The sequence below is a fragment of the Episyrphus balteatus genome, chromosome 3 (genome assembly GCF_945859705.1).
Source record: "Episyrphus balteatus chromosome 3, idEpiBalt1.1, whole genome shotgun sequence".
NCBI lineage: Eukaryota > Metazoa > Arthropoda > Insecta > Diptera > Syrphidae > Episyrphus > Episyrphus balteatus.
Window position 1 is genome coordinate 15,424,477 of NC_079136.1, and position 27,183 is coordinate 15,451,659.

General features: G+C 31.0%; 1 protein-coding gene across 1 annotated transcript in view; it reads left to right on the forward strand.

Moving 5' to 3' along the window:
- Window positions 1-27,096, forward strand: part of LOC129913232 (zinc finger protein 1) — a 68,930-nt gene extending 41,834 nt beyond the window's left edge. The window contains exons 4-5 of the mRNA XM_055991815.1: window positions 23,497-25,741; window positions 26,467-27,096. Of these exons, the coding sequence (XP_055847790.1) occupies window positions 23,497-25,741; window positions 26,467-26,660 (2,439 nt within the window). The 3' untranslated portion in view covers window positions 26,661-27,096. The remainder of the gene's footprint in view (window positions 1-23,496; window positions 25,742-26,466) is intronic.
- Window positions 27,097-27,183: the final 87 nt, after the last annotated feature.

Genomic DNA, 27,183 nt, shown 5'->3' on the forward strand with positions numbered 1-27,183 from the left:
TTGAAGAGGTCATATCCATTTGTCACCACTGATGATAATAATTAAAATATATTATGTATTTGTTTTTTTTTTTATTTATTTATTTAAAAAATACACAATAAATAGAAGAGAGAAAAAAAAACTTTTATTTTTCCATAAAACAATTCAACTCTTTGTGTAAATTCAACAGAGAGAGAGAGCACCTAACAAAAAAAAAAAATAATAAAAATTAAAACAAAAGGACTCCACACAAAATGGTCAAAGTTGGTCAACAATAATAAATTCACAGATGAAAGCATTTTTCATGTCCATAGATTGTGATGGGATATGCTCTTTTTTTGCCTTTTTGTGTTGGTTTTGTTCTTTTTTTTATTTTTATATATATTTTTTCCTATAAGTTCTGCATTCAATTGTCACCGCACATTGTTGGACGACTGTTAAACCATTAAATGACCCACATATACTTACGCACGGTATAGGTAGGTGACGAGGACGTTATATAGAGTGTATGTCCTGGAAAAATGCCTCTACAAAAAAGCCCAGAGAGTTGGGTTCTGGGATAACTTTTTTGTATTTTATTTTTGTCAACAATCATTTTCATTGGTGGGGGTTTCGGCACAACAGACCACTGTACTATAGGTCGCTTGTCCTGGGAGAGGAAGCTTTTAGACGAAAGCCGGAAACGATTTCGTATTCGCAGGAGAGTTGGTAAATTGCAATATCCATCGGATAGATAGATGGATTTCCATTTCCATATACGCATACATATGTAGATTTGGTACAGAGGCAGTCATCTTTTGAGGCACGTGATGCACGGCTTTTTTGCGGTAAAATAAAGTGCATTTGAATTGTTTGGATGGGAAATAATGGGGAATGACCTGCCTGCCTGCCTGCCATGCCGCCGACAGACCTAAAGGTTGGCAATTTTTTTATTTTGCACCGGAGCCATTGTTTAAACAGCAAATAAACTGAATAAACAACTAGGACTGAAAGTTGAATTAAAAAAAAAAAAAAAAAAAATCAACAAATTTGTTGCCTCAGACATCCTCCAACCAGGAACCAAAATAAAAAAAAAAATATATAAAAAATATAACAAAAGTTCAACGTAAACATTCGGCTGCCCATAAATTATTGGTCAACTTGGTGTTGGCTTTTTTATTTATACGAATTTTTGTTTAATTTTATGATCAATTTAAATGAACAAACGAAAGTAAAATAAAAATAAAAAATTAAAAAAAACAACAGAGATATCCGTATCTATTAAGTCAGTTTGTTGTTGATATGAAAAATGGGAATTCCACCTGTTAGTTTGTTGACTCTATTGGAAAATGCGCGTGTATGTCCTTCAAATAGGTATAGGGTAAAATTAATTAAAAAAAATATAAGATTGACACTTATACCCTCTTGTTCAAAAATATGAAATCAGTTTTTGAAAAAATGTCTCCCAAGGGTGTAAAGTCTGTTGCGTCTGAGATTAATATACACACTTGCTTCGAAAAACATAAAGTTGCTTGTAAATTTGAAAAAATAAAAAAAAAAACAAATTCCAAAAGATACATCTCATAAAAGATAAAAATATATTTATTTTTTTATATCGTGAAGATACATCTAAATGAATGTGTCCCCGCAGGCCCATTTGTTGGTTTGATGTGGATAAATTACCTAATGGTGTTAAAAAATTAGCTGATTGATTTAGCTGTTAAGTAAAATAATAAATCAAATAGAAATGAAATATTTTCGTTTATTTTTTTTATAAACTATAAGCATTTTTTTTAAGTAGTCAAAACAAATTTTTTTTTTTCTTCCAAAAATTTTATAATTAGATTAGTTTTTTTTTTTTAATATAGAGGTAGGATTGTAAAAAAAAATATATAAATGTAAGTATGTCAACCTGGTTAAGTGCTTCGGCAAGTTAAAAAAAATGTCTCTCAAAATTGTGAAATGAAAACCAAAAAAAAAAAAAAAATGTGAAGACAAATTGAATCTTTTTGTTTTATTTTGTCTGAAGAAAATTTGCTTAAGCATTTTGACCTTGTCTTCGTCTATGTTAATAGGACTTTGACTAATCTCTGTGGACATAATATTAAAATATAAAAAAAAATTATCTTTTAGTTAGAAACTTGATGGGAATTTTCTTTTAATTTTGGAAGGTATATTTAAAAAATTACAAAAAAAAACCTGTCTGGTATAAAAAGAAAAAAAAATAGAAAAACTTTTTCAATTTGAAATGATGCAATAAATATTTTTGAACTCATATTTTTTTAAACAGAAATTACTGAAAATAACAACAAATAAGAGCTAAGAAATAATCAAAAATTTCATTTGTTTAACTAGTGCGAATTGAATACCTACTGTTTTTATAACAACAAAATTTATACCATTTATGCACATATTAATATATGCTGTAAACTTTGTCAAAAAAATCAATGAAGGTCACAACGTTTTAACCAAAATCACCTTGTCAAATAGTTAATCATTTTAACTAATATTTTTAGACCAGTTTATAGACAGTAGTTATAGAAAAATATTTTGTCTTTTTTTTCTACTAACGTACCTTTGAATATTTATACATATAAAATCACCATTGATGCTTAAAGATACTTTTCAACATGTAAGCTTTCACATCAAACATTGATTAGTTTATACCAATCAGAGGGGAACCATTTGTAGGAAGAAAAAACACGAAAAAAAAATGCTCCAAAAGAGTGATACTAATAAATCAGCTTACTTTCTGAATGTATTAGACCAGTTTATACCAGTTGGAGGGGGTAAAACAATCAATAATGTTTGGTAAGTTTTTTCACAAAATCAGCCCTCCGTCCCCATTAACAGATTTTTTCAAAATGAGTAAATAAATTATGTGTTTATTTTTATACCAGATTATACCATTAAAAAAAATCACATTTTTTAAAGTAATGTATTCGTATGTGCTCAAAAAGTATCAAATCTCAAAATCTCTTATACTAAAGATGAAGTTCAGTTTTTGTTTTTTTATAGGTACCATTCAATTTACTTATGATTTGAAGTAAATTAATTCCAATGGATATAAAAATCTATTTTAAATTGACGATAAGATTTCTCAAATAACATTATTACAAAACTGAAATTTAGGTAACCTATGTATATACTATAATATTCCTCTTACACATACTCAAAAACACCCAGGTATTTTTTTTTTTTCTAAAAATAAAACTCCAAGATTTCTCCTAAGGTATAAAACTCATGTTTATGTACATATTTTTTTTCATTTATACCTATTCCCAATAAAGGTACAACATTATACATTTTCTAGGTATCATCTGTCAAAAAAAAAAAAAATGTCCCAACACACTTCCTGTGCCCAAGAATCTAAATTTTGTTTTTACTTTTGAAACAAAAAAGTGTCCTTAAAAAAAATCATATTAAAAAAATAAGAACTTTTTCTTATATGTAGATGTGTAGATAGATATTGATAGAACTCATATAACTACCTAAGATTATGCAAAAAAAAAAAAAGAGGACATAAAACTATAGTGGACCATGGACGATACACAAAGGGACATGTGATGTTTTCTAAAAATATTCTCATGTTCTTATCCTTCATACCTATATTAACAAATAGATTTTTACATTTTCTAAATGTTTTTTTTTTTTTTTTTTTTTTATTTCTTATATCGAATCTTCATGTAAGAATAAAGAACCCATACGAAGTGTAACATAGGTGTCCTTTTAGTCACACATGTGTATCGACACGAAAAAGGTGATTTTTCTTTTTCACGTCGTCGTCGTCCGTCGGCGTCGGTCGTTGTCATCATCGTCATGTGTTTTTCAGGATTCAGTTTTTCAAAAAGTCCCCTTTTGTTTTATACATCCAACATACTCGTACCTACATACAATATGATATGCTCAAGAACACATGCAGTTTTATGACCTGAGTGCATTATGTGATCAGCACATTCACGTGGGGGTGCTAGTGCTATACACAAACACGTCGATATTATGTGCCACTCAAAACATAATCACAAGGTTATATCATGGATATCTTTGAGAATTACAAGAGAGAGCTCCTTTGGCACCATAATCATTAAAAGGAATAATCCCAAAATCACTTTTTATTAATGTCGTCAGTTCAAAAAAGTCAAAGGTGTTTTTTTTTTTTAATTTTTATAAAAAAATTCAAATAAAAATTCATTCAAAAATATTATCTTTAATATACAAAAAATGGGGAAATAAAAAGAAGAAAATCAAAATTTACACAACACAAAATTCGTGTTGTCACATCAACGATCTGCTCAATTTGTATCTGAATGCAAGAATTGCTTTTTGTCATAAATTTTCGATATAAATAAATAAATAAAATGAAAAGAAAAAAAAATGTACCACCTCCACCACCCAAATGAATATGTGCGGGGAAGAGTCTTGAAAGAAAAATAAGATATATTATAACTCTGCTTAATTGCCCAGTGCGGGTCTGTGGGAATATTAATGTTAAATATATTAAATTTACGGATGTGAGTGATTATATGGATTAAATATTTTTATCTTTATATCTTTTTTCTCTGGACAATTTTTTTTTCTGCTTAAGAAAAAAAAAACGACAAAAATATATTCTACTTAATTCCATCGCACGACATAATCGTAATGAGTTTGATTTTTTATTAATGGCGTTTTTTTTCTCCTCATTTCCGTCAGTTTGATTTTATTCAATTTTTTTATAGAAATTCTTACCACATAATTATGAATATATTTTTATAATTAACGAGTATCAAGAAAAAAAAATCAAAGCTAGGTATTTGACCTCAGAGTTCTCACCGCGTTTTTCTTGAAAAAACTCAGCTTTGAAATGCTGCCCTCAAACTGATAACCTCTACAACACATTCCTGAGGTTTTTTTCTCTCTCTCTCCTTTCCCGCCCAGTCATAACACTTAAACTTCATTCAAAATAAATTTTTACTATCACCGCCACTAAGTATTTAAGATGACTTGAGAAAAAAAAAATTATTATTTAGAAATATTTATTTCCATCTTGCACGAGATTGATAATGATTTAGGTCGCTTAATTGGTAGAGTGTGTGTGTAGGCAGGTTTGTGGTATTATAGTTAGGTGCGCGTAATTTTTTCATTAAACGTAAACAAAATGTTTTTTTATTATTTTTTTTTTTTTTTTGTTTCTAATGCGATAAGCTCTTTAAAACCCTATTGAGAAATATATAAATTATAAAGTTAACCACAAAAAATGTTTTTCTTTTTTTTTAATTTAGAAAAAAAAATCACACGTTTATAGAAGCTTGATAATGGGTTGTTGTTGTTTTAGATGATATTTTGCGCATGTAGGCAAGGTACTCGGACTCATTGAACTAGATCAAGGGGCACGGTAGTGCCCAGCCAAGTTCTCTAGCAACTTTGGCACTACACCCTTATTTACAGGAAACAACTCAGGCCATTTTCGACCCCCCTCTAACTTCCACACCAAAGATACTAGAAATTTCAAACTCGCTTCATTTGTTAAGCTAGTCAAAACAAAACTCCTCACAAAATTTCAGCTTGCTACGATGAGTAGTTTCTGAGATATAGGGCTTCGAAAATCTCAAAAACCGTAACTGACTGACTGACTGACTGACTGACTGACTGACTGACTGACTGACTGACTGACTGACTGATTCACTCACTGACAGATCATCAAAATTATGGAGAACTTCCCGTTATCGTAGAAACTTGAAATTTTACACGGTGATAGGACTTGTGGTGTATACAAAGGAAAAAATCGAAAATTTGAGATTTTCAATTCAGGGGGCGTGGCATCCGCCCATTTCCGCTGAATTTTCATCAAATATTATAGAGCACTTCTGATTATCTTAGAATCTTGAAATTTGGTAGAATGGTAGATTTGGTAGTTTATACAAAGGAAAAAATTTTAAATTTGAGAATTTCAGTCAGGGGGCGTGGCAACCGCCCATTTCCGCTAAATTTTCATCAAATATTATAGAGCACTTCTGATTATCTTAGAATCTTGAAATTTGGTAGAATGGTAGAGTTGGTAGTTTATACAAAGGAAAAAATTTTAAATTTGAGAATTTCAGCAAGGGGGCGTGGCAACCGCCCATTTTCACTGAATTTTCATCAAATATTATAGAGCACTTCTGATTATCTTAGAATCTTGAAATTTGGTAGAATGGTAGAGTTGGTAGTTTATACAAAGGAAAAAATTTAAAATTTGAGAATTTCAGCCAGGGGGCGTGGAAACCGCCCATTTTCACTGAATTTTCATCAAATATAGAGATTTTCAATTCTACAGCCTTACCTTGCAAAAAGTAGTGAAATCACAACAAAAACATTACTGTTAAAAAAAGAGCCAAGTTCTCCTATGTTGAAATTATGCTGGCACAAAAAGTACTGAGATGTAAAAGTGTACCAAGTTCTAAAGTTTGGGTTCAAATTCGTATCAATAAAATTTTGATTGTTTACTTGGCAATTTTTGAAATAACTTTAAAAATCGGAAATTTAAAGAAAAATTGTCAAGAGAACAATCAAAATTTTATTGATACGAATTTGAACCCCAACTTTAGAACTTGGTACACTTTTACATCTCAGTACTTTTTGTGCCAGCATAATTTCAACATAGGAGAACTTGGCTCTTTTTTTAACAGTAATGTTTTTGTTGTGATATTATTATAGAGATTCGATTTTTATAGAATCTTTGATAGCAATAACTTTTTTTAAGTTCTTATCATTTTTTTCTATATGCTCATATTTACTTTTAGGTGAATATTTGCAACACTTTCTAACTTTTGGTACAATTTTTTCAGGATATTGTGATCATTTTTTTTATCGCAATGTATAAAAAATTCACATTTTTCTTTGAATTTATAATTCACATCCAAACTTTACCGTAATTTGTAAGCATTTCATTCCACAGCTTGTTTGTATTTGGTAGGTAATAAACCAATCATGCTGTTTTCCACATAGAATGCATACCTTCGTTTAAATACGTTTTTCTTTGAAATCGAATTCACATTCAGTTTTAACGGTATATCGAAAAATACTATCGATAATTTAAATATCGATGATATCGATTATCGATGTTGGAAAAATTTTATCGATAAATTTAAACTAAAATATCTGTGTTTCACATAGAATGCATACCTTCGTTTAAATACGTTTTTCTTTGAAATCGAATTCACATTCAGTTTTAACGGTATATCGAAAAATACTATCGATAATTTAAATATCGATGATATCGATGTTGGAAAAATTTTATCGATAAATTTGAACTAAAATATCTGTGTTTCACATAGAATGCATACCTTCGTTTAAATACGTTTTTCTTTGAAATCGAATTCACATTCAGTTTTAACGGTATATCGAAAAATACTATCGATAATTTAAATATCGATGATATCGATGTTGGAAAAATTTTATCGATAAATTTGAACTAAAATATCTGTGTTTCACATAGAATGCATACCTTCGTTTAAATACGTTTTTCTTTGAAATCGAATTCACATTCAGTTTTAACGGTATATCGAAAAATACTATCGATAATTTAAATATCGATGATATCGATTATCGATATTTGAAAAATTTTATCGATAAATTTAAACTAAAATGTTAAACCCGGCGAACCCCACAGGCGGATCACTAGTGTGAAGCAGTAACGTGGGAAGGTTATGATCCCCTCGACATCGAGATCATAACAGCGCCGAGAAAAAAGGAAGAAGAAGAAGATCGAAAAATACTATCGATAATTTAAATATCGATGATATCAATTATCGATGTTCGAAAAATTTTATCGATAAATTTAAACTAAAATATCGGCACAGTCGATTATAATTATTTATTTAGTTCTACTAAAGAAAGCGAAAGTTTAACACTTAACACTTTCAAGACTGTTAATTTCTCCATATAGGCCATATCAGTTCTCTAATTCCAAGCCTGTACAAAATACTTTGCTTTAAAAAGTAAACATTATTATTTTAAAGACGTATTGTTTTGTGTCACAATGCTTTTTGTTGAATTTTGAAAACTATTTCTCATTTGAATACATTCCTACATACCTGTTTGTATTTTGACTGAGTGCGAGGGGCATTTTTTGTGATATTGAAATGTTAAAAGCAAGACAACAAAAAAAACTGTCCGTGACGTTAAAAGATTGTGTATTTTTTAGTATCCAAAAATATTATATACCTAATTGTTAATATACCTTGGTTTTTCAAATATCAGACTGTCAAATCATTAACAGGTGTGACAGTTTTTTTTTTTAAATATCTCACCTTCTTTTAGGCGAGACGATTGGGAATGTGTCAAAAGACTTTTAGGATAAGTGTTTCAAAAAACTTTTTTTGAAATTTCTTGAAATTGAAAAATCAAACTTAGCGCCAGAAGAGTACTAATTTGTCGATGAGTTTCTGTTTTTTTTTTGTCGGATGAATTCATTTCAGACAGGGGATATCTTTTTTTACGAGATTAGGTATATGACTAAATATTTTGATTTGACATTGACATGACAGATTGAGTTATTGTTGAGAAAAGCAAAAAGGTGTTCGATTCTATTGCTTTTGGGGGAAAAGATTTTTGAAGTCTTTTTTTTTTTTAATAAGAAAATTGAAAAGGATTGACGTCAGAACAATAGAGATAAGAATGATTAAATTGAGTTCTTTTTTGTTATTTGTTGAGTAAGTAAACAACAAACACCTACCCGGAATTATTATTTTCTTTTTTTTTTAATTAAATAGGCAATTAAAAATAACCACAACAAATCGATAAAGATAATAAAAAAAACGGCGTAAAATCCTGAACTCATTTTGTTCAAAACAATTCAATGAAAAAAAATTTAAAAAAATCATTTTAAAGATACTTTATTTGATAGTTTAGAAGCGGGATCAAAAGATCACTTATCTCATCATCGGTTAATAACTCTACCATTTAGAAAAGCATATTAAGGTACAAAACTTTAAGTTAAATTTGACTACTAGGTAATATGAAATAGCTAATTTCCAGTCGTTATATTTTTGGTCTTAGAATAGTATAGCGGCTAGTTTTCAAAAAAATCAAATTCCAAACACACTTTTTTCTCTAATCCAAAAAAAATACTACGATCTATGCTTAAATGATCCTAATTTACTTTGCTAGTGTAAGTTATCGGTAAATTTCGGCATAACAACCGATTTCCAACAAACTCTCGATGACATCTGGACTGTGATTCATCAAATCACCATTCACCAGAAGTCGAAACAAGTTGATTGGTTATCTATTTATTGTAGCTTGAATAATTTTAAAACAAAGTTTTGTGTAACTGATTTGAATTTCCAATTTAAAAGTATTTTGAACTAATACTTCATATGTTCCTTTATAACTTTTAAACCACTTAACTTAATCTGACAAATGAGTTGTATTTGGAAGCGCCTAACTTGTCCGCTGGCTATAAGCTAATAGACGGCGCATTAAAATGAATATGACGCTGTCTAAAGGCAGAGATAATTAACTTAAAAATACAGAAAACCTTAATCTCAAAAAAAGTTCAAAAACCTTATACCTAGTCTAATTTAAATACACTACCGTTCAATAGAACCAACGCATGAAAGAAACCGTCTATCGATTTGAAAAATGTTTCCATTTCCGCTGTACGAGTAGGTACTTTGTTATTCTACCTGTTCAAATTATGACAATAATGCGGGGTAACATCCGTTTTAGAAAAAAAAATATTTATTTATAATACAGTAAAATAAGGAGAAAAAAGGGGTAAATCTCGGAATGAATGTTAGTAGAAATTTTTTTTGCTCAATATCTTCCTTTTGCCATTCTATAACATATCTCAAAAGTCTAGAAAAATCTCATGTTCGCTTGTCGCGATTTCAAGGTCAAATCGCGAAATGGAGATTTTCAAAATTAGCAAAAATAGGCTATGGTATTATATACACATATGATACATGATTTCAAGGTATTTTTTAATGCTGATTCCAAAAAATCTAAAATCAAGACAATCTGACGTCTCTTTAAAAAGTTATACCTGTTTTTCATCTGTCAACTCATATTATTATAGCAGTTGCAAACTTACTGCCGACAAACCCTTAAAAGTTATGGTAGATGAACCAAATTTTGCATGAAGATTTTAGAATCCATCATTATTAAAAATCAAAACAATCCATTACAAAAAATATATATACCTACGAAATAATGGTATTTTTTGATGAAGCGGCAAATTTTAGGATATGCACTAAAGAAGATTCTTGTTCATCTAAGGAATAAGTGCTAATAGGCTAATTTTTTCATTTTAATCTTTGTTTGGATATTCTTTAACTACCCTCAAAAATCTAAAAAAATCTCATGTCCGCAAGTCCTAATTTTCTTGGTTTGAAAATAAGGTGCAGATTTTAAAAGATTGAGAAACTTCACTTCAGATATTTGTGTCAGATCAACATGAATAAGGTGCATTACTTTTCAGGGATGGTCAGGTTGACTTGTTTGTGAGTTTTATTGGAATAAGTGTTAAAAAATACCTTTAAATCATGTCGCTTATGTTGGTATACATATACAAATTTAAACTTTTCTTATTATTTTTTAAAATCTGCACCTTATTTTCAAACCAAGAAAATTAGGACTTGCGGACATGAGATTTTTTTAGATTTTTGAGGGTAGTTAAAGAATATCCAAACAAAGATTAAAATGAAAAAATTAGCCTATTAGCACTTATTCCTTAGATGAACAAGAATCTTCTTTAGTGCATATCCTAAAATTTGCCGCTCCATCAAAAAATACCATTATTTCGTAGGTATATATATTTTTTGTAATGGATTGTTTTGATTTTTAATAATGATGGATTCTAAAATCTTCATGCAAAATTTGGTTCATCTACCATAACTTTTAAGGGTTTGTCGGCAGTAAGTTTGCAACTGCTATAATAATATGAGTTGACAGATGAAAAACAGGTATAACTTTTTAAAGAGACGTCAGATTGTCTTGATTTTAGATTTTTTGGAATCAGCATTAAAAAATACCTTGAAATCATGTATCATATGTGTATATAATACCATAGCCTATTTTTGCTAATTTTGAAAATCTCCATTTCGCGATTTGACCTTGAAATCGCGACAAGCGAACATGAGATTTTTCTAGACTTTTGAGATATGTTATAGAATGGCAAAAGGAAGATATTGAGCAAAAAAAATTTCTACTAACATTCATTCCGAGGTTAAACCCTTATTTGACTGGATTATATTTTTTCCTCTTCGAAGAAAAAATTCAATTTTTTCTTACTTCTCTTAGCTGGGTTGTTTCTCAATAAAAATATTAATTTTTTTTTTGTTTGTTCTATAGTCTGCGATTTATTTTTTTCAAGAAGTGTGGGCACGTTCGACCACAATCGACGATGTGGCAGGGCTGCAAGCCAGCTAGTTCTATTATACTACATAGTGTTCCACTGGCGCGATGATGATGCTGATTTGCCGACTAAGCCATATAGTGATGATGATAATAATGATGATGATTATGATGAGCAGAATGAATAACAATTATAATAGCGCACGTCTTTTATGCACAGGGAGTTGTTTTTTGTTACAAATAGAAGAACGATCATCTGTGCACCAATACCACAAGCATTTTATAGGTGAACGCAAATTTATGATAGACTGAACGCTCAAAAAAAAAACAGATAGAGGGGAACTAGCCAAAACTTATACCAATGAACAATTAAAACTTAGTCAAGAGAAATTCTGGGGGAGATTTGGAGGAACTCTTTTGTTGCGTGTGCCATGAAGTAGGGTTGCCAGGCGCTCAAACCATTGCTGAAGGAAACGAAAAAATCATAACAAAATGCTAACTATCGTTTAAGTGCCACTTTTCATGCTTTACCTTATCATCCCTTAATTGCTGTGTTGAATTTGAAACCAGCCTTAAAAAAAAACTTTTAAAAAATCATAAGGTTTAAAGACCGCTATTTTTTTTTTGAAGTGAAAACTTCTTTAGTATCGTAGTGATTTGAAACAAGATGAAACGAAAACGCGACACGACTTCAACTTGTTATAACTTTTTTGTTTTAATAGATAGATGAATGAAATTTGTACTGTAGATAGGTAATTAAATATATTATAATTGTACAAAATTTCAATTAATTTCATATTCAAAATTCGGAGATAACGGTAAAAAGATGTTCTTTTCCAACACACGTTATATCTTTTGATCTAGTGCACATACAAATTTGATTTAACTTTAATACGCATGCTGATAACATAACCTTTTATTTGATATATACACATAAGGTTAAGTGCTCTACAAGTTACACAATCTTAAATTGAAAAAAATACTTCAAAACACCTGTGGAGATCTGTTGGCGATGAACAGCTACCAGTGTAGGAAGTACCGTAATCTCAGTCTGGAAATTCGACAGGGTTGACTTTAAAAAATTCTAACTTCTCTTGTAGACATCTTTGAAATAAGATTTATACATCATTATACAAGGTGAAACAATAAGTTTTTACATGGTATAAAATTTTTTATAGGTTTTCAAATAAAAAAATTGATTTAATAGCATGAGAACATAAAAATAAATGTTTTTTTTGCGTTTTGGATGAAATTTCATCGAGTTTAAAAAATTCTAGCTCTTTTTGTAGATGTCTCATAGACTTTATCGATATATATGTGCCCTTAATTATGAAAGTGGACTAAGTCACTCCTAAAAATGGCATCACATCTAGCCTAAAAATAATTATTATTTAAGGGGTAAAGTTTATTTGAACGTAAAATTGCAGTAAATAAATTTCTTTATTGCTCCTTCAGTGATTTCATAAAAGAAATACAATTAAATCGTTATAAGAAAATTATAATGTAAGTTTTTCTTTAACCAATGCAAAAAGTGACTTAGTCCACTTTCATAATCAAGGGCACATATATTTTGAGCTAAGACAATAAGCTTTCAGATGGTGTAGGTTGTTATAGGTTGTTAGGGAAGAAAATGGATTTAATAGCGTGAGAAGATAAAAATACGTGTTTTTCGCTTTTCTTTATGGAAATTGATCGAGTTCAAAAAATTCTAGCTCTTTTTGTGGATGTCTCATAGACCTGATCGATATATATATTTTGAGCTAAGACAAAGCTTTCAGATGATATAAAATTTATATAGGTTGTCATATAAAAAACATGGATTTGAAGGTGATAGAATAAAAATAGGTAGATTTTTTCAATTTTTTTTTCAAGAAAAATAATTTTTTAAGGTTTCACTTCTACCACGTGTGAATTGCACACATGATTTTTTTTTTTTTTATGACTGAAATTAAAAGTTCAATCAACTGATTCAGTGACATAAAGCTGTCAAATTTCTGCAATTTTACTATTCTTTTTATAAATAGTAAATTATAGAAAAAATTAATAATGGTAACTCTATTCAAAATAACAATAAACGCACAATTATGTATTAAAAATAAAATCCACAAAAAGAAAAAAAAAATCCCAAAGCAGAAATCTGCCTTGAAAGTGGATTTCTTCAATTATTCTTCTTGTTTTGATTGCCTGTCGGTTTTTAATTTCCTCCGTGTGCGCGGTTTTTTGTTGATTTAAAGTACCTACCACATTTAGTACGGAGGTACACTTCCACCTATACCCACCCACTACCAAATTAGATTTCTTTGGTTTTCATTACTTTCAATAATTTTAATTTACTTTCAAACCTCATACACATGCGTGATGAATTAAGTTTTATACACATCTTTTTTGTGTTTTGATTTAAATAAAAATGTTTGTTTGCCAAATTTTTTTTACTATACAGTTTCAAAGGGAAAAAAAAAGATAAATTAAATGACAATGGAAAAACAAATGTTTAGTTTATTTTATTTGGGTTAAAATAAACTAATATAAAACTTGGAACATCATTTACAATAAATGAAAAAAAAAAAAATAATAAATCCTAGAAGATAATATAATTTATTATAGTGAATGGGCCATATTGTCGGGCGCCACAAATATATACAAATACTATTTTTTTTTTTTTCGTTTAAACTCAATTTATATTTCAAAATTTTGGAAAGGTGGTCGAATAAATATAAAATATTATTGGTACAATATTATGTGCGAAAATTTTATTTTTAATTTATAAAAATATGTGCTACATTTATAGTAGAGCTGTCTTTATATTTTTGATTAATTTAATTATAATGATTGTGTGGGGGAATGCTGATGAATTATTATTTCCTATCTAAATTTAGGTGTTAGGTAGGTAGAATATTGAAGTGTTCTAGTTTTGTTTTTTTGGCTTTTTCTGGGTTACCAACACGCGTAATTAAACAACCCACATAAAATGAAATGTGATATATTAGAAAAGAAAAACAAAAAAAAAATTAATTTATTGAGGGTTTTTAGTTTTTGAATGATTTACATTTTAAAACTTATTTTGAGGGTGAAATTAATTTTTTTCTTAATTAATTTTATCTATTAAATTTTTTTGTAAATTTCTTAAAGGATTTACATTTGCAAAGGTAAAGGTTAAAAAGATATGAAGGTTTGACAGATTGAGGCCCAGTTTGCAAAAACCATAATACGATGTTCTCATTGGCCTCACTCCGCCGATTTATTTTGACATTTCTGTTTTGCTTCCTCACTTGCACTTAGTGGTGAGAAAGAGATAGTCAAAAGATGCTGGACATTTTAAACTCATTTAAAATCCTTGGACTTACATATGTAGCTCACGGGTCGTTTGAACGCGACACTACTCGAAGTGTCTTGCACTCCATATGTTTTGATGCAGAAATGTTCCTTGGGGTCTAAATAGTAAGAAAAAAGCTTTTTTAAAATTTTCTATCGAGCTATTCGTTTTTTATGAGCTTAATAAGTTATGAAAAAACGTACTTTTACGTACATTTTCACACGTTTTTGTTAATAACTCTGTTAATAATAATGGTAGAAACTCAAATAATGGCTCTATTTTTAGAAGAAATATGCCTCTTTTTACCGGCATTTCAATCAAATTAGTGGCATTTTTAGATCTTCAGATATTCGAATCTAAGTCCGTTCATTTTTTCTGCCCAATTCGATTTCACTAATCAAAAAGTTTTTTTTTTATAGAAGTCAGGGTATACTTTTCTAATGGTTTTTCGTATGCTGAACTCGAATCCGAAGTCGAAAAAATTCCATCACATCAAGTTTTTGAGATATTACCGTTAGAAAATCAAAAATACCCTTTTTTAACAGTTTTTGAGGTTATGTCATCTTGCGTGATATATTATAATTATATTTGTAGCGGTTTCTTAAAGAACTAAGTTTCTTCTTTTAAAATCCGTTTAAATCATTTCGATATCGCTTTTCTTCTCCGAGAAATCTTAAAATCAATTCAACATGTTTGGTGAATATTCTCTATGAAAAAAATCTTATGTTCGTTTGGGTTTCATGGCAAATCGCTAAAAAATTTTGCATTCCTTTAAGTTTTTTGGTTAGTCAAAAATTTTCTTACCCATAAACTAACCAAAAAACTTAAAGGAATGCAAAAATTTTTAGCGATTTGCCATGAAACCCAAACGAACATAAGATTTTTTTTCATAGAGAATATTCACCAAACATGTTGAATTGATTTTAAGATTTCTCGGAGAAGAAAAGCGATATCGAAATGATTTAAACGGATTTTAAAAGAAGAAACTTAGTTCTTTAAGAAACCGCTACAAATATAATTATAAAAAATTATCACGCAAGATGACATAACCTCAAAAACTGTTAAAAAAGGGTATTTTTGATTTTCTAACGGTAATATCTCAAAAACTTGATGTGATGGAATTTTTTCGACTTCGGATTCGAGTTCAGCATACGAAAAACCATTAGAAAAGTATACCCTGACTTCTATAAAAAAAAAACTTTTTGATTAGTGAAATCGAATTGGGCAGAAAAAATGAACGGACTTAGATTCGAATATCTGAAGATCTAAAATGCCACTAATTTGATTGAAATGCCGGTAAAAAGAGGCATATTTCTTCTAAAAATAGAGCCATTATTTGAGTTTCTACCATTATTATTAACAGAGTTATTAACAAAAACGTGTGAAAAAGTACGTAAAAGTACGTTTTTTCATAACTTATTAAGCTCATAAAAAACGAATAGCTCGATAGAAAATTTTAAAAAAGCTTTTTTCTTACTATTTAGACCCCAAGGAACATTTCTGCATCAAAACATATGGAGTGCAAGACACTTCGAGTAGTGTCGCGTTCAAACGACCCGTGAGCTGTCAGATTGAGTAGGCGGAGTGAAGCCAATTTGAACTGGGTCTAATAGTTTCAGGAGTGTGAAAGAGTCGACTAGGTAACACATAAGTCAAATTTTATGTATTAAATCATGCAATCCTACTTCTTGATATATTTGTTGACACTTTTATTTTAAAGCATGCACTGCATTATCATTTTGTCAAGTAAGTGTCTTGCCTGGTGAAATTGTCTCTAAATTGACAAACTTCCATTTTCACCACTTACGATCAAAGTCATTTATTCAAGTTAAAGTTTAAACCTACAAAGTCAATTACAATATCAAACAATGTAATCAAGTTCTGAGAAAAAATTACTTTTATTTTTTTTCTCAGTTTCATTCCTTACAAAGTGGTTGATTGCTTTGCGTATTAATTAAAACACATCGCTGTCTATCACACTTTTTAAAATTCAAATTCATAATTGGTTTTATGACTTTTTTTTATATATTTCTTACTCGAGAATATGTGAAATGTGACAAACTATTCAGCATCGTCCACGACTGTCAAATTCACCCCCTTATAACCATCTCAAGAGTCTTTCGCCATACAACACAACGAGTCACACCCTGACTTGAGCTTAATTGAAGTTATTCCGTAGATTTTAATTGTATGATGGATGAATCACGAGTGAACCGCTACAAAAACTATCTACACAAACAAACTATAACAGAGAATATCTGTGCCGTCATCTTTTGCATCTTTTTTATTAAAAAAAAGTTCATACCTATAAGTATCTCTATAGCATACTATACAAGCATTACATATTCATATGTGGCATATGTAGCATGTATACAAATTGAAATGATGATATCTGTTCTGTTGTGGCTACATCCTTGGTTACTTGCTTCTATATACTTAAGTTATAGCTAGGTAATACCTTCATCATACAACAAAAAAAATAAAGAAAAACAACGGCGATACATATTTCTGCAAATTAATGATTGTTAGTCACACTGTCAGTTAGGGCACTTAAGATCCACACACATCATCCATCCATGAGTGAGAGCGACAGACCCCAAGCTAAGATTGTTCTTGTATATCTTCTATACTTAATATGGCTTCTGTCTTCTGTGTATACGCGAATTTTATCCCCACATATGGAAAAAAAAGACACTTGAGGTGTCATCCTTTCAAAAGAAAACAAAAAACCTACATGGAACGTAGCGGACATCTACATACACATATTTTTATGCGTTTTAAAAAAGATCACAGATAAACATCATTATTCAGGCACATCTCACTGACTGGTTGACTGGAGAAGAGGGAGATACACTACTTTAAATTACAGAGTGAAATGAAATGACATCATCACCAACTTGTTCGTTTTGAGTCTTCTTCGAGTTCTCAGTTTTTTTATGATGATGGTTGAATGCAAAACTTATATACATAGTTAAATCTTCTATCGTATCTGGCCTGCTATCTAGATAGAGCCAGACGCACTGATAGTTTTATCTATTTTATCTATTGGATGACTAAGAATTGAATCTATATAAGAAATTAACCGCCTTTTTTTTATAAAGAATGAGGAAGAGAATCAAAATGGCGATAAGATATTATAGAAATGATGACGTTTTTATCTAGGTATAAATTATAGACTGATGAAGAAATCGCTTATCGGTTGCTGTTAATTAAGGGTTTTTAAATTGATAAATAATAATGGTATATTTCTAAGAAAAAGACAGTTAAACGGGTACAACTGTATTTGTAACTTCGATAAATTAGAACTATTTTTCAATGGAATTAGAATAAATTGAAAAATAATAGAAACATATTTGTTAAATCAATTAATTTATGTATGAAAGTTGCACACTATAATAATGCACATGTAGCAGCTTGGTTAATATAGGTAAATGTCATTTTGATATAATGTCAAATAGTAAATTTTTACCCTAATCAAAACTCCAAAAAAGGAGTTAAACTTCAAAACAATCTCACAAGCCCCAAATTGTTTATTTTGTAAAACTGTTTTCTATCTTAAAAATTGTAGGTATTCTAATTTTAACGTATGAATGTCATTAAATACATTTTGTTATATTTTTGCACAGTTTTTTTTTGTATAATTAGCGACATTGGAGCTTCATATAGCATTAAGCGAAGCCGAATTGATTGAATTTTATGAAATAGAAAGTTGACAGTTATCAAGATGTTATGTTCTGACACCTGTCAAATATGTCAATTTTCATGAAACTGAACGCTTTCTATCAAACTTCAATTGATTAAAATAGTTTTCTAAGTTAAAAACGGTGGACTTAAAATGAATCTGTTAAAAAGAGTCGCAAGATTGAGTTTTTTTTTTTAGTTTCTCATTATGAAGTGCAAGTGAGAAAGCAACAAAGAAATGTCAAAATGAGTAAAAGGTAAATTTTGCCATATTTAAACAAAAAGCAAAACAATTTTAAAAATCGATAACATTTTTGACATTTCTGTAAGAACTGTCATCTGTCAATCATATTCACGAATATGAACTTTCTTACAAAATTAAGTTGCCAATCGGTCTTTAATCTGTCATTTAAACAACTGCATTATTCATTTATTTTTAATAATAAAATCAAAGTTCTAAGATTACATCAATGATCATCGCCATTTTCAAATGAAAAATCCATCCACACACAATGATTTTTTCTTATTAAATTTTTTCTAATCAAAAGAAAAATTTCAATTGAATCCACCTGGGCGTATAAAGTGGATTCTATTCAAATTCTTAGAAATCAAAAATAAAAAAAAATAGAAAAAAATGAAGAAGAAAAATAATATAAAACTCTTCATTCAGCGCTCGTGCCCTAATGCATAATTGAATTATTAGCCTTCTCTTTTAGGTTATTGTGGTTGAGTGCGGTATGTTGTGTTTTTGTTTTATTCCTGGAACTCCTTTTTCTCCATTAATGGCAAGGTGCAACAATGTTGGATCACTCATCTCTTGTTCATGGTAGTTTTTGGTCGCTCTTGCAGAAAGAGCAAAAGAGATTCGATACGTTGCACTTGGTTGAATCGTCCCCCTTTTTTCTTTGTTTTGATCTTGTTCTCTTTTGATTTTGTTTTTCTTTGTATTCAAAACACATTTACCACAGTGTGATCGAGGTGTAATTTGAAGCTTTTGGCTCCTCAGTCAAAATGACGTATGAGAGGTATGATGGCGATCATCATCATGGGGCACCTTTAAGTGCCACACAGAGGTACCAGGCACGGTTTAGATTCAAATGAAAAAGAACTTAAAATTAAAATACACGTCTTGTCCTAACGGTTTGCTTCTGTAACACACGAAGAAAATAACGGACACAGTAAAACAACAACAACAAAAAAGAATCCAATTTGAATCAAGTGCTGACATACAAACATATGCTTGGAGCCGGTGTGTAGCTAGCACACACCTCTCCAGAATTAGTATAGGTATAGTATCCATTATTGCCCCTTCTTTCTTTTGAAACCTTCTCCATGATGATGATGGTGGATGGAGAACACATTAGCGGTGTGCACATCCACCAAACAAACTGTTTCTGTTTCTATATTGCTGCTCAATCAACTAAAAACACTCTCTATACAAGGTAAGGTACATCTAGAGTCTAGGTGATCGTTTGGTATCTCTATCTCGCTTTTACACAAGCAAATTTATGGATGGCGATCGTGTCTCGATCGACTTAAATGAGCGGCGCGCATCTGCAACCACACCTCAGTTGATTAGTCTCAATGATTTAATGGCAGCGGATGTTTTATCACCGGGGTTTTTTCTTCTTATTTTGGTTTGGAAATCGTACGTACCCATACACATTCACTCGCAGTTTCGTGATAACTTTAATTGGAATTTTTAATTTTGTTCGCCGCTGCTTCTTTTAGTGTATATGGTGTTCTTGATTCTTCATTTAAATCGCAAATGAATGTACCGAATTAATGTGGAGTTCTTTTTTATTTCTACATGATATTTAATTTAAATTGATTTTAAATTTTATTTAATGTTTAAGAAAATCGTTGTGTTAAGATGAAAACAGAAAAGAGAACTTTGAATTCTTTTCGATTGGTAAATATAGTTTTGTTTTTATTTATTTTGGTGTCACCTTTAACAGACAGAGCAAGGTGCAAATTTACCTGTTAGAGACTTCTTTACTTTCTTATAATTCAAACTGTTTTTGTCAAGTGAGAAGGATTTTTTAATAAATAGGAGACTAGAACATCGAAGGCAGTGAAATTAATGTAAAGAAATTTCGAAAATACCAAATTTTGCTTTTAATGGGTTTTGTGTTGTTCATTCCAGAGTGTAACTCGTCTTGTTGGTTTGGAATGGCAAATTACTAAAACCTTAAACATTAGGCATTATTCCGCGATTTTATCTCAGATTTAGTTTATTTAAATTACTAGTTTAACATATCTACTTGCATTTCAAAGGGTGTTTTTTTTCAACTTAAAACTTATATGCCTGTCAAACCAATGAACAACTGTCAGCGACATATTTATGCAATAATTTTTTTTCACTTTAATCGTAATTTTACAAATTGAGTTTGAAAATAGTTGGTTCTGAGCTTTAAACGCATTAAAACATTTGTACATGCTATTTTGAAGACAAAACAAAATTATAACTGGCTCAGAAAAAATCACCCTTTTTCATTTCTTAAGTGAAAGATATGATACTTAAAAAACTTTCGAATCTGACAGAGCCAAAACACAACGTCCCTTCAAGCAAGAAAACTGAGCTCAGAAAAGACACTCCGACCTCAAAACGCGAAAAACGGTGTTGCACTCACACACTTGCAACCTTTTGTGTATGAACAGGAACACAAAGTCGAGGGAGAAATCGTGGTGAAAAAACCAATACATATGCTCCGCGGTGATTATAATTTCCATACTAATTTGAGCCGCCGCCGTTGGACCCGTTTAGTAGTCGAGGTCGGACTCATTCGGAGCCGATTCGGACCGAGGTCGGACTCGTTTGCTTGAAGGTGTAGATCAGTTTCATCAAATAATGTTTTGACTCTGAAAAAAAAAATAACAATTCAATTAAAAGTTAAATTTTCAATAAATTTTTTTTATAAACTAATTCCCGATTGCTTAAATAAATTTTACCCGATATTCTTTAAAAACTCATATAAGTTAAGATTCGGAGTTATTCCAAGCGATTATATTACGAATGCTGAAAAGAATATTCTACAACTCACCACGAAAGAGCAATTTGTATTTTTTTAAACAGTGATCCTGCTTTTTGGATTGTTTTTATTTATACGAATCTAGTCATAAATGGCGAAAAAAGTGTGTGATTCTGTTTTTGTCATTGTTCGTCATTTATTTTCTTAAATTTAGAAGTTTAAATTTTAAATTTAGAAAGAAAAAAATTTACAAAAAAAAAACTGATTTTTGAGCTACAAAATTTCATAATGTTTGACATGTAACATTGTAAGCAGCATTACAACTAGTGCCTTTAAGATTATGAAGTAACCCATTTAAACTTTGGAGTTTATTTAAAACTTAAAATAATCTCCGGATTTTTTCCATTTACCAGAAAGATCAGAAATATGCTCATTTTTTACATTCACCACAATAGAGCAAATTTCTTTAATAAGAATTCTTAATGTAATTTTATACGGTTATTGAATTTAGGTCCAAATTTAAATAAAAGTGTACTGAGCGATTCAAATCAAAGTTGTCAAAAGTTTTTAAGAGGTGTGGTAAAAATAACATTTTAACAATTTTAACCTCGTAGAATCAAATATACCTAAAATTATAAATTCAATATAACAATGATATTATAAAAATATTGTCGGAGTGTTGTATTCGGTCAAGTGTGGTGAATACAAGAGAGATTAAAAAAACCGAGGTAGGTTGACCTGAAAAAGCTATAAACACAAAAAATAAGTGAAAATCCTTAGCAATTTATATCTTTCAACAATACCCTGAGTTATCTCAATATTTACGTACTTAACACAGTAAATAATCTTGAACTAGGGCGTTTTTTTTTTTTTTTTTGGAAAACATTCATGTTAATCTTATTTAAATATTTTGAAAACAAAGAAATACATTTTTAAATCCACTCCAGATATTCTCAAGGTTAGATAAATAAATTCAATTGCCCTCAATATTCACCACATACACTATAGGTATACCAACACCATAAACATTCCATATTTCAAAATGTATATAAAAACACCCAATAACCTCAATAAATTCATCTAAAAAATCTTCTCCAGCAAAGTTACTCATAGGTAGGTTACATAGGTACATCTATATGATTCTTATGAATCAGATCAGAATCGGTTTTTTTTTTTATAGAACCCATCAACGAAAACACTTAAAAAATTAATATTTTCCATAATTCTTCTTCTATGAAGTCCATTAGAAACGGACACACAAGCAAATTTCAAATATCAATAAATAAACAAGACCAAACAACAACAACAACAAGAAAAAAGAGGAAATACAAAATAGTACCTAATCGTGTGTTGTTTTCAATAAATTAATATTTTCTGGGGATTTGAATCCATGATGAATCTTTTCGGTTTTTTTTTTTTTCTTTTTATTTTGTTTACATTGACAGATACGTATTATAATTAACGATCTTTCTTTGTATGTCTATCAACAAATTATTTATAATACAAAAAAGGGGCGTATCTTTTTCAAACACCTGCATTTGATCCAGCGAACCAATTAAATTCATATTTTTTTTTTGCGAAATTCCCCTCTCTCGCTATAGATTATAAGAAATTGGGGTGAAAATTTTAAAAATGATAAATATTGTTAATTTAGCACAAACAAAAATTATTTATTAATTTTCAAAAATTTATTTATTTTGTTGTTTGATTTTTTTTGGCAACAAAAAAAGTAGGTGTAAATTTGCAATATCCAGGAAAAGATTTATTCTCGGTGAGATTAAGAGGAGCGAGAAATAAAAATTATGACAGAAGCACGTTTTGTTCCAAATTTTAGCGAAAATATATGAGCAAAAATGTTTTTTGAAATTTATTTAGAATTTGTGTGTTTCCACGTTTGAAATCGCATAATTTTAAATTATGCTTACTGAAAGTGTGTTAATTTGGGTAATATGCATAAAATTCATTGATCTACATTGAGTTTTGTGTTTTTGAATTTTGGGGGGAGACGCTTTTGTATTAAGGGAACATTGGAATAATTTTTTGACGATGACGTTGCTTCTCATGTTTTTGAAAAATAAAAAAGTACCCTATGTTCACCCCTGAGACTATATTTATATCCCTACCAAGTTTTATTAAAATCCGATAAGTATTACAGCAGTTATACTGCCACAAACAGTCAAATTCACTATTTTATTAACATTTTTCAAGTTTTTACTGTTTTCTAACCAAATTTCTTCTCTCTTTCTATCTTTCCAGAGTTGTAAAATCTGCCACAAAGCATTCGCTAATGTCTACCGCTTACAACGGCACATGATTAGCCATGATGAATCAGCACTCCTACGCAAATTCAAATGCACCCAATGCGATAAGGCTTTTAAATTTAAACATCATCTCAAAGAGCATGTACGCATCCATTCCGGCGAAAAACCATTCGGTTGTGATAATTGCGGTAAACGTTTCTCACATTCCGGTTCGTTTTCGAGTCATATGACTTCGAAAAAATGCATCAGTATGGGTCTCAAATTGAACAATAATCGAGCAATGTTAAAGAGTTTAGAAAAAAGTGGTATATTAGGAGGAAGTCCGAATGGTAAACGTCCCGGTATCGGACAACCACCAATCGGAACAAATCCTTTAAATTACTTCCCACATGGTTTGGGTGGTGTTGGAGGAAGTCCCGAAGGACCAACGAATCCACCAAATGGTAGCAATTCGTTTTACAATATGTTGCCAAAATATAGTGACTATGGGGCGATGAATGCCGCCTTATTGGCTACATTCCAAAATCCATTTTACAATATGGCTGCATTGAATCCAAATATCCATCCATATAGTATACATCGGTTGTTGGAATTAACTGCAGCCGGTAATCAAAGACTACAATCGGATCCGGAAGATCTCATTGAAGAAGTTACGGAAGATGTGGCCGATGAGCCAAAACTTGTGATGGACTTGGATGATTGTGAAAAAGATACCGAAGAGGATCATACTCGTACTTATAATCGCAGTGATGATGAAGATGATGAAGGTGATGATAGCCGTAATAGTAATAACAGTTCGCCAGTTAAACAAACCTTTGAAGACTCAAATGCTGAAGATGTAAAAATGCCAAGTGTTCGAAGTCCTAGTCCTGCGCCGCCACCACCGGTGCAAGAAGACCGTCCCCATTCACCGGAAATCAAAGTCGAAGAAGAAGAAGAGGAGGAGGAGGAAGAAGAAGAAGTGAAGACTCCTAAAGAAGAAGTTGAACAATCGGAACCGGTAAATGAGTTACGTTGCAGTCGTTGTGATAAACAATTTAATCACCCAACCGAATTGGTCCAGCATGAAAAGATCCTGTGTGGATTGATCAAGCAAGAACTTGAGCAACAGCAAACACAGCAACAACAACAACAACAACAACATCAGCAAATGCAAAATCAATTTAAGTCAAATGAATCCGATGCTGGAAATTCTTCGTATCTTCATTCTGGTAGTGAAGAAGAACTCGAAGATCGGGAGTCAAAGAACGGAAGTGAAGCTGGTGAGCGAAAAGTTCGAGTTCGAACAGCAATCACAGAAGAACAACAAGCAGTCCTAAAGCAACACTATGCGGTAAATGCTCGACCAAGTCGTGATGAATTCCGTGTGATTGCCAATCGATTGTCACTTGACGCCCGGGTGGTTCAAGTGTGGTTCCAAAATAATCGATCTCGCGAAAGAAAAATTAATAATGGTTTCAATGGAATCAATAAATGTTATCCTCCAATGATTCCTGAACCAATTCAAGCCAATAGCCCACCACCAGCTGTGGACGAATCAATGAATAAACTTCCAATTGGAGAAGATCAACCTCTTGATTTGTCACTTAAAAAAGATAGTCCCCAGCAACCGGGAAATTCACCACTCTATGGTAGTGTCCCAATGCAGGTGGATACCAACGAAGCAATCAATTTGAGTCGAAAACTCTCACCGAGTCCGCCGACTTCGTTGTACAAACAACCTTTCTACTATGGCGCCACAATGCCAAATCAACGTCCTTCAGACATTCCAGTGCCACCACATCATCACATTCGTCAGACACCATCACCAAATGAAGCAATGCCACCGATGCCAAGATATCCCACTAATACTAATCCGTATATGATGCCAAATGGTAATGGACCACCGCGTGCAATGGTCCCGATGGAGTGTCTTTTTCAAATGGCTCCCGAATATGCACGTAGTCATTTGATGGGTAGTATGAAATTGGGTAGTGATCGTGGTACTAGTTTGAGTCCGGGATCAGAGAAACGATCGTGGCGTGATGATGAATCGAGAATTTCACATGAAGATGATTATATGGCGGCGGCGGCAGCTGCTGCTGCAGCGGCTTCGAGTCTAATGCCACCGCAAATGAAGCGACCAAAGATCGAGACACATGGACATGCCGGTGATCCAGATTTGCCATTTATTTGCGATCAATGTGATAAGGCGTTTGCTAAACAGAGCTCGCTGGCGAGACATAAATATGAACATTCTGGTGAGTTAAATAATTTTTTTTAGTAATTTTATGTTTCAAATGCTGTGCAGGTTTTTTTTTGTTTTAGAGTTCATATAGCTCAAATGAGGTGAATAAGATTTTTGTGCAGTCTATCAGTTCATACTTACCACAGTTCATAGAATTGTTTTTGTTAAAAAAAATGAAATATTTATGTGGTGAATTTCTTTTTTTTTTCTTTTCTGAAAAGAAAAATTCTTACAAAAACAACTTAGCTTTTCACCACTTTTCACCACAAGAGTTTACAATTTATCATTTTGGTGATTGATCATCAGAGAAATGGCTTCTCTTATTAAATTCTCATTTTCCCGTTTTTAAATGTTCTCTCTAGAAATGTTGGGTGTGGTGAGTTTCACAATTTTCTTGTTAAGATGTTCTTCTCAGAGATTAATTTCAATATTTTTTTTTGCAAAAAAGTAAAACACACTTTTCTGATCATGTCCAAGACCTTCAACCTATTTTTAATATAAATTCACCACAGCTTTCTTTTTTTAATCTTGTTTTTTGCAAAGTGTTAAGAATTTCTTCTCAGAGATTAATTTCAAAACTTTAAGTGGAAAAAGTTAAATAGACTGTTTTAAAATCATTTCCAAAACATTTTTCCCTTTTTTAGTCTAAATTCACCACAGCTGTCATTTTTTTCCATTTTTTTTTTTTGCATAGGTACAAATTGACTTATATTAAATTTGTTTTCTCCTTCTTTCCAGGTCAACGTCCTTACAAATGCGTCGATTGTCCCAAAGCATTCAAACACAAACACCATCTAACCGAACATAAACGTTTGCACAGTGGTGAAAAACCTTTCCAGTGTTCGAAATGCCTAAAACGTTTCTCACATTCCGGCTCATATAGCCAGCACATGAACCACAGGTACTCGTATTGCAAACCGTACAGGGAATAGGTAAGCGAGGCGTCCGCCCTGCTGAATCTTGATTTTCGTAAGCAACATCCGTCATCGTCGCAACAAAATCATCAACAACAGCAGCTCGGCACGTTTTTTAATCGTCATCACTTAACCAATAATAATAATGCCAGACGGGGAGGAGGTGTACCACAACAAACGGTACAACCACCACCACCGCCACCCCAACCAACGATTCCACCTTCATTCTGGCCAATGATGCAACAGCAACAACAACAACAAACGCATCTAAATAGCTTACACCCGCTTCAACAATTACAAATGCAACAACAACAGCAACGTTTACAAGCAGAGCATTTTGCTGCATTAAGCGGTTTCCATCGCAAATTCTAAAAACCTATAGAGTGAGAGAATTGAGCAGAAAAAAAAAAAAAGAAATTAAAATAAAACGGATTGTGATCAAAATAAAAAATATATATACCTACAAAATTTATATAAAAAAAAGAAAAGAATTTAAAAATTAATTCTAAACTATATTTGCCAGGCTTTTCGAGAGCGTACT